This window comes from Helianthus annuus, chromosome 13 (assembly GCF_002127325.2).
Source record: "Helianthus annuus cultivar XRQ/B chromosome 13, HanXRQr2.0-SUNRISE, whole genome shotgun sequence".
Lineage (NCBI taxonomy): Eukaryota > Viridiplantae > Streptophyta > Magnoliopsida > Asterales > Asteraceae > Helianthus > Helianthus annuus.
In genome coordinates, this window is record NC_035445.2 from 134,985,446 (window position 1) to 134,994,733 (window position 9,288).

Genomic DNA, 9,288 nt, shown 5'->3' on the forward strand with positions numbered 1-9,288 from the left:
TTGGAATCGTTCTTTAACATGGACCGAAGGAAACCTTCAGGATGCTTGTTTCAGATACAGACGGTACATGGCAGATGAACTCTACACCGGGCGCTTCACACCTGTTAATGTTTAATGGTTCTATGTATGCATGTAATATAAAAAAATTAATAACATATTTTAATGAAATGATTTTCAATATTAATATGCAACTAGTTACTCGACAAGTTATATTAAATTTCACAAAATAAATTAATAAAGTATTAAAAGTCTCCCAAGTTGAAAGACGGATACATATAATCAGCAGGAGATTGTGTAAAATCATCAGGATTATCGGTTTCTTTCCCTTTCCCTTTGTCTGGGTGTTTGCGAGTACGAACTTCTGACGGCATGGGCTGCCGACATACATCCCGATGATGACCATATGAGTTACATCGGGAACAATAGAGGGGAGTAGGTTCTTCCCCGCGGGATAAGATTCGGTTGTTTTCTCGAGGACGACCAGCCTGGCGCTTTGTCATATGTGGCGGTTGAAGATTGATAAGGTCTTCTGGAGTCTCCCATTCAGATCTATGCGGGAGAGGATAAATCGCTTCTTCATAAGTTTTCTTATAGACTTCGTTGGAGTAACACGGGAAGCAATACTTACTGCAGTCGGTTTCACCTAAAATTTTGTAACGGCGATAACATGCCCGCATGGTAAACCAGAAACCTGCCAAACTCGGCAACTACATGTTCCATTAACAAAGTCCACTAAACCCCCCTTTCCACTGTCTGCAACAGAATAACTGTTTAACTCAATCCCAGCAACCGTCCATGTTCTAGACCCTTCAATTTTTTTAAAAATTTTCTTCTGTGCCCACTGTGTAAGTAAATGTTTTTCATGTATACCTTGCAAACGGCGATCGTAAAACCACTTTTGTACAGATTGCCGGAAGAACTCTAAGAGTTGTGTTACCGGCATTTTACGCGAGTGTCTAGATAAAGCGTTAATAGACTCCGCGCTGTTAGATGTCATATAATGATATCGATTGCCTGGACAATGCGCCCGTGCCCATCTACCGAACCCAATACTTGTTAGAGTGTGTCGCACTCTAGGAACGGCAAGACAAAGAGCATTAAATGACTCGTTAAAATCAGACAATCGGTACGATTTGCATGTCTTCCACCACAACTTCTCATTTTCTTTTTTTTTATCAGAGGGTAAACGTAGGTTCATCATTAAATGACGACAGCATAACCCATGATAAACATGTGGAAAGACGTTTCTAACAGCCAGATGTATAGAATTCGCTCTATCCGAAATTATGGCCATTTCAGGTATTTCACCGATACATTCTTTAAGCTTTGACAGAAACCATGTCCAACATTCACCATCCTCTGATTTTCCTATTCCGTAGGAAATTGGTAAAATTTGGTTGTTTCCATCCATCCCAACAGCTAAAAATAACGTCCCTTTAAATTCACCCTTTAGGTGTGCAGCATCAATGATCACCACCGGTCTTAAATTGCATATAAAGGTACGAATCTGAAACAAAATTATTTAAAAAGAGTCAAGAACATGTAGTTTGTCGAAACAAAATAAAAACAGATAATGCTATAACTTACCGCAGCACCAATCGCGACAAAGACCATCTCAAACCGACGCTCGTCATCAGTCTTGATATGTGTAACAGAACCAGGATTTGCCCGCTCAAGATTGTAACAGTAAAGTGGTAGTTCTGCGAACGACTCTCTGCTTGATCCTTGTAAAAGCTCTAGTGCCAGACTTTTTCCACGCCAAGCTTGACTAGTGGTTATCTCAACTTGGAATCTCTGTCTAAAATCTTTCACTATTTCATTACAACGATATATTCTTCCACTGTCTTTTAAAGGTTCTTTTAAATAATGAGCAACAACATGTGGGTTTGCCTGGCGAACATGTGGGTACGTTAGCGTCTTCGAGCACGTGTGTTTATCGTTAAAACTCTTAACAAAAAACACCCCACTATCTCCAAAACTCCTTGCACGGAAACGCCAACCGCAACCGTCGACCAAACATGACACCTGGTACCGAGTTTTAGAGGATCTATCTACTTTAAACTCAAAGTGTTCTAACAAACATTTTTTTCCCAATTCAAGTTTCATGTCTTCTTTGTTATTAAATATGTGACCTGGTTCAAAAGTAATTGATGAAGATCGCGAACAATTTTCGAAAGAATTATCAGGATTTGGTTGGGAGTCGTTTACAACATCATAATTTTCTTCATCAGTACAGAAATTTAAATCAGGAACTAAAAATTTTTTTGGACTTGAAAAACCAGATGATCCAACACCAAACCCTTCAATCACATATAATTTATAAATTTCAAAAATATTTTCCATAGCAAAATTATAAAAAATTGCAAGATCTTCATCGTTTATTATATCTATGGGATCACTAAAGGAAGACAACCGATAAGATAACTTCGTAATGTTTGTAGAACTACAAATGTTTGACAGTTTACTTAAAAGAGCGGTGTTTGAAAGGTTGGGTTCAATTTCTAAACCACGTCTACTTGAATCAGCATCAGCAACATACTCCAACTTTCCGTTAACGATTTCCCACTTTCCGCCAGTGTATACAACTAAACGAATCTTCATAATTTTAAGTTGGAAACTTTCTTTTACAAAATGCCAAATGTTTTTATAACTTTAAACAAATCTGTTGAAAAAACAAATACAAAAAATATAGGGAAAAATTTTTAACGGCCACTCACTAAATATAAAGGTTTGAAACGGCTTGAGCCAGCTGAAACGGCTCGAACAGTGTGTTGAAACGGCACGGACCTTCTGTAACGGCTTGGCGCCAGCTAAAATGGCTTGGAGCCAGCTAAAACGACACAAGTAGTTCACGGAAACGGCTCGGATGTCAGCTGTAACGGCTTGGCCAGATCGTACGGAAACGGCTTGGCTATCTCGTAAGAACGTGGCTTGGCTCGTTGAAGGAACATGGCTAAGATCTTTCCACATGAGCCGGTTGTAACGGCTTGGCTAAGATCTTTCCACATTAACAGCCACGTGTCGTTCACAGCTTCCTTCTCAAGCCGTTTCAGGGATTGTCGGACACGTGTCAACCGGGGAGTGGACGGCCGTTAAAAAAACTCCTGTGCCGTTTCAGGATTTTGAACCGGCTCGGCAAGGGGTGTCCGGTGGCCATTTTCGCAAAGACGGCGTTGCAGTGGCCAATTTGGTGATTTTCCCTTATTTTAATATATAAAGCTGTTAGAAAAGTTGAATAATGTACCATGAAGTACAAGTACAACAATGGGAATGCAATCCAGCTCACATGAAGATGTCAAACAGAATTACAAAAGGCTGGCTGGACCATGATGTAATATTACTTGTTTACTTGGTCGTTAGATCAAGGAGATCTATGACAACAACGGTAGACAAGCAAGTACGGTATAAAGAATTAGTACTTATATTTATATTGTATGTACTTTAGTATGTAAAATTCCGATAAATATGGAGGCATGAAACGGGCTTCATTGCTCAAGAAGACAAAAAGGCTGACCTTGTGGACTTTTATTAACTTTGACTCCACATTACTAGCCTTTTCATACAACATGTCAAAGAAAAAAAATAAGACTTACTAATTTTCTAATTAAACTAAGGGTGCCAGGTGCGTTCCCCGAATTGTAATCGGGTACCCACTACCCAGCGGGGAACACTGTTATGCCGCTACGGTGTCCCAGGTAGTAGGTTGTAGGTAGTTTCCTTCAACGGGTGACGGAGACTGATGTTTTGAATGTTGAATTTTGTTTCCGGCGGTCATTTGACCGTTAATCTTAATAAAAAAAATTAATCAATTTAAACCATTTCATCATCAATATTTAAACCATTTTACCATCTCTTTTTAAACCATTTCGCCATTTCTATTTAAACCATTTCACCATAACTTTTTTTCAACAATTTCATCATCTCTATTCAATCAATTTTACCAGATTTGATCTTCATGGGGGTGGTTATCCGTACCCGATTGAACCCGCGGGACGTTCATACCGTCGGCAATCATCCCATCGTGGTGCAAACCCTCCGCCTTCAAACCTTCGACAATCATCCCGTCAACATGCAAACCCTCAACCTTCAAACTCTCAACTTTTAAACCCTCCACCTTCAAATCCTTTAGCTTTTGAAGTCTACAGTCCATGTATATTAATTGATTTGTTTGTTTAAATGTTTAATTTATTATTTATGTATTAGTTTTAACTTTAATCAATGCTAGTTTAAATTTCAATTGCGTGTTTAAAAACTTAATTTATTTTTAAAATTTATTTTTATAGATAAGGTGTTTTAGAGTAATGAATGGGGAGAGCAAGGTGTAGGGATAAGCGTCGTACTGATACTGTACCGAAAATCGTCAAAATTGGGTACTGGTACCAAAAATGTTCGTACGGTACGGGACCGGTATTTGAAGATAAAAATCGGTATTTAACCGGTACCAGTATTAACAGGTAGCGAAAGTACCGGTACCGAAAATGCCACAAAGTGGGTACCGAATCGATACCAAAAAAAAATTGGCACGAAAAATTCGATATTAGTAACGGTACTCAATACCAAATGCTCATCCCTAGTTAGGTGACACTACCGTATTGGAGGGTTCTAGGGTACCTTAGGGTTGGATTCTCCTCCCCCTTAATATATGATATCGAATACATTAGACGTGCTTTACAGGCGTGTTAGTTACGTGAATGTTATTATATGTATCTACTAATATTTATATATCATCAAAATATATTTGAAGGTATTATACCTGTCGGCTTTACATTTACGATTATGTGTATACTTTTGAGTTTTCACGTATATAGTTTCAGGTATCTACTATAATTTCATATATGTGCTGTGTTTTCTATAAACGTTATCATTTTTACAATGTATGAGTAAAGTAGATACATGAAATGACTATGTAATGAGTATAATATCAAAAACTGACTGTTTTGGTAATCTTCTTTTGATTAAATTCATACCAGTATATGTAGATTACTGGAGTGAGGGGGGGGGGGGGGGGAGAGGGGAGGGGGGATAGTGCACGGTCCTCCCAACCGCCGGAGTGATCCCACTCTGGGAGCCGCTACCCGACCAAGCTAGCTCCGCGGTGAATTCCCCATGCCGAGTTCTTACCCTGGGCGACATATGTCACTCCCAAGACTCGAACTCAGTACCTTTGGGAAGAGGTGGGTGTCGGTGGCCAACTGGAATACCCCAGTTGGTTCTGGAGTGAGAGTGAATAACCGGTAAAAAATGAATGTTTTCTAATAAATTGGTAAGACTTAAATGTTTTTCCAATAAATTTTGTACAAATGAAATGTTTTCTAATTTAAATTGATTAAATACAAAACGGTGATAAGTGATAACCAACTTTTACTTACGTTTGTTTGGTGAAGTTGGAATATTTTATAAGAACTATTTTATAGATCTACATAACTTAATCGTTTTGGGGTGAAATATACAATAGTTTATTCCTATAAAGTTATAGGGTGTGGCCATGACCCTCCACGTCAGTGTCATGTCACTCATCTCTAATCTTCTATTCAAAACCACTACTCTAAGGGTGTGGTCATGACTCAAACCACTAGCCCCTTATTTATTTTAATTTATCATTGTCTAAAGAAAAAAAAATGATTTGTTGAAAAATGGAAAGGATAACCATGGTTGCCATGGTTTAATCCATGCAAACCATGGTGGATCAAGCAAGGGGGTGGTGTAGCCTTCCATTCATGTTCCTAGGTGACGAATCATGTCCCAATCATGACCCCCACGCCCTTTAGCCTAAAAGAAAACATGAAAACATCAAGTTAATCCGGAGGAGGTTAACTTTGGGGGTTAGTCTCATTCACAAAGGTTAATCTTCCTCCTTTCCTCGCCCAACGATTGTCTAATCCGAATCTGGTCCTACAAAACAACACAATATCGTGAAGCTCGTTACAAGGATGAAAGGTTGGGAGTTCTCCTTGTAACCCCCCTCCGACGGGAGAATAAAAGCTTGTTTTAAGGATGATATGTGTGTGTATTGAGTAAGAGAGCAACAATGCGATGCTTAAACCTGAGAGTGAACTTCTCGATTTATAGTCGAAGGATTGGGAATGAGGTAGGAGCAAGCGAGGCCTTAGCCAACTTTCATTTCTGGAGAATATCTGTTTGGTCTCCTCTGGCAGGACATGACCGTTAATCAGGATTAGGGCTGACGAGGCACGATTTTACTCGTTCCACCTTAGCGTCTCTCGGTACTTCTTGTCAGGTTGTCACCAGTCGTCCTTTAAGAATCGGTGCAGCAGGGATTGAGGACCAATGGTTGGTGCGACGTGTTGTCCTTTTGTGCTAGCTGTCTTATGTACTATCCCATATCATTGTCGGGAATAACCACGTGTTTCGCCAGGTTGTCTACCAACGTTCATGTTCTACTCTGACGAAGGTCACTTTTGTGCGCGTCCGCGCATGCTGCTTGAGACCATACCCCTTCGCAACCCAAATTTCTCATTCTGGATATGTAATCCAGAAAAAAAAAATTTGTTTAATACAATTAAATAATCAATAAATAGAGTAAACTTCTGTTTTGCTCCCTGTGGTTTGGTCACTTTAACGGTTTTGCCCCAAACCTTTAAAAATAGCCATTTTACTCCCTGGTGTTTTAGTTTTGTTGCCAATTTGCTCCCTGTTGGGAGCAAAATGGAAAAACAAACAATTTGGATGGAGTTAGAGGCAGAGAGCAAACTGGCAAAAAAACCGAAACATCAGGGAGTAAAATGGCTATTTTTAAAGGTTTAAAGCAAAACCGTTAAAGTGACCAAACCACAGGAAGCAAAAAGGAAGTTTACTCCAATAAATAACTAGGATATGTTTTTAAGTAAATTTTTATTACAATAAATAAATGTGAAAATCAGGATATGTTATCCGAGAACATGTTTATACAATAAAAAAGTATGAAAATTAGGATATGTTAGTTATCCGAGAACATGTTTATACAATAAAAAAGTAGGAAAATTAGGATATGTGATCTATAAAGTCAAAGGACCCATAGCTCAAGATTTACGTTTTAATTCATAAGTTGTACCAATCAATATGGTTTGACAAATCATCTATGCCACAGATGAATGCAGAAGACAAAATGTCATCGTTAGTGCGAACGGAGGAAGCACATGGATCTTATATTATACTAGTTGATGCCCCGTCCGCATTGCGGAGCGATGGTTGAATAATTCTCAATCAATTAAAGAAACACTATTATAGTTTTGTTAGGAAAAAAAAACTAAAACGATGATAAGACCGTAGTTCTGAGCTCAGAGCAAAACTGTAGTTTGTCAGGATTAATGAGCGAGTGTTAGGCAGCTCCTTGACATGGAAAAATATTAAATCCAGTCAACCAATTAAAAATACAATTTTATAGTTTTGCTAAAAAAATAAAACGATAGCAATACTGTAACTTGAACTGAGGGCAAAGTTGTATTTGTTGACTTGGGTAAAATCGTAATTTGCCAAAAGTTAAAGTGATAAGAATACTATAAATTTGAATCGTAATATAACTATGCACTAAGGATAAAATCGTAATTTTAAGCTGGGGACAAAACTATATTTTTAATTTGAACTCGAGCAAAATCAAAATTTTAAAATGAGGGCAAAATCGTAATTTGAATTGGGGGGGGGGGGCAAAAGCATACTTTTATTTTAAACCAGGCAAAAACGTAATTTTAAACTTAAGGTGAAATCATAATTTTTGAAAGGGGCGAAAATGCGAAATCGTCATTTTTAGTTTGGGGCAAAAGCAAAAAGTTATTTTGAACTGGGGCCAAGATTGTAATTGTAATCTGGGGATAAAATCATAATTTTGAACTGAGGGCAAAATCGTAATTTTGAGCGAGGGACAAAAACGTAATTTTATTTTGAAGTGAGGGCACTATTCCCCTAAGTTCCTTTTGTATATAAAAATACAGCGAGTCAGCCAATTAAAACAAAACACTGCCATTGTTTTGTCAAAAAAAAAAAAAAACTAAATCGATGACATGGCTGTAATTTTACATTGGGAGCAAAATCGTAATTTGACAACGAAAACAAACAAAAACGATGACAAAACTGTAAATTTAAACTGAGGGCAAAATCGTAGGTGAGAAAACAAAACTAATGGCAAAACTATAAATTTAAATGAGATAAAATTGTAATTTGGCTGGACCAATCGTGAAGAGTTGTGGTTATAGATAATTAGTATGTCTCTCATATATATATATTTTAATATTAAAACTGCCATTGCTTTGTAATTGCCCTTTTTCGTGTGGAATGATATTGTCTTTTTATAAAAAAAAAAAAAAATATTAAAACTGTTTTTCAGATTATAAATTAAACTTGTGCATGTATAATACACTTAATCCATACACATACTGATGTCTAAAATATTTTAGAAGCCTTTTCTGTAAAAATATTGTTATATGCGGATTCCATTCCATAAACATATATTTTGGAACAACTTTTAACAAGTTGTTTTTATAGTGTCAACTTTTAATTTATTGACTTATAAAAGTTAATAAGTTGTTTTTATAGTGTTTAAATAACAAGTTGAAAATGAGTCTTTATGTGTTGAGAAGTTAAAAAAGAGAAGTTAGTTTTCGATTTTCAAGAATATTGAAAAGGAGAAGGAATCCCAAACACCCTCATGAAGTCATACAAACAACGATAAATACATAAATAGAAGATGTAGGGGTCTATACAAGGATCGACACTGGACCGATTGCGCCTTTGAGCTGAACGTATTTGATCTCATCACTAAATAGAAGATTCAAGGTTGATGTATGACTCGATTATGGATTGACCATGAAAGGCACAATCAATAAAATATACGGACTTTGATCTTTCAAACTATTTAACAGGTTCAAACTCAAAGGAAAGTTAAAGATAAAATGAAGATGCTTAAGACTGAGATGAGAATGATAAAAACATACGATGAATTATCACTTGATAAATTAAATTCTTACGAATTTTGAATGATATTTTATAAAACAATTTGTTTATGAAATAGTCTTATAAAATCAAAAGATAGTTTTGCAAAACTTAATAATTTACAAAAGATATTTAAGGTTTCTGAAACAAAATTAAGATTAATTGGATGGTCTTGTAAAACAAATCAAAATTTTACAAAAAGGTATTGACCCTTTTACAAAACTTGCAAGAGTACTTGAGTTAGAAAAAAAATCTTATACAAATAGAGAGTTTCCAACATGTTTTCTGGTTTTGAACACACAGCTTGCAAAGCTTGACATTTTGGGAATTTGACAAATTGTTGATTGGTTGTCTAACTTTCGA

General features: G+C 36.7%; 1 protein-coding gene across 1 annotated transcript; it reads right to left on the bottom strand.

The window, feature by feature from the left end:
- Positions 1-643: 643 nt before the first annotated feature.
- LOC110901758 lies at positions 644-4,150 on the bottom strand. Its single transcript, XM_035982369.1, has 4 exons — positions 4,003-4,150; positions 2,448-2,621; positions 1,588-2,300; positions 644-1,507 (listed from the first exon to the last, which is right to left on the bottom strand). The coding sequence occupies exons 1-4, from the start codon at positions 4,148-4,150 to the stop codon at positions 644-646; spliced, it is 1,899 nt and encodes a 632-aa protein (XP_035838262.1).
- Positions 4,151-9,288: the final 5,138 nt, after the last annotated feature.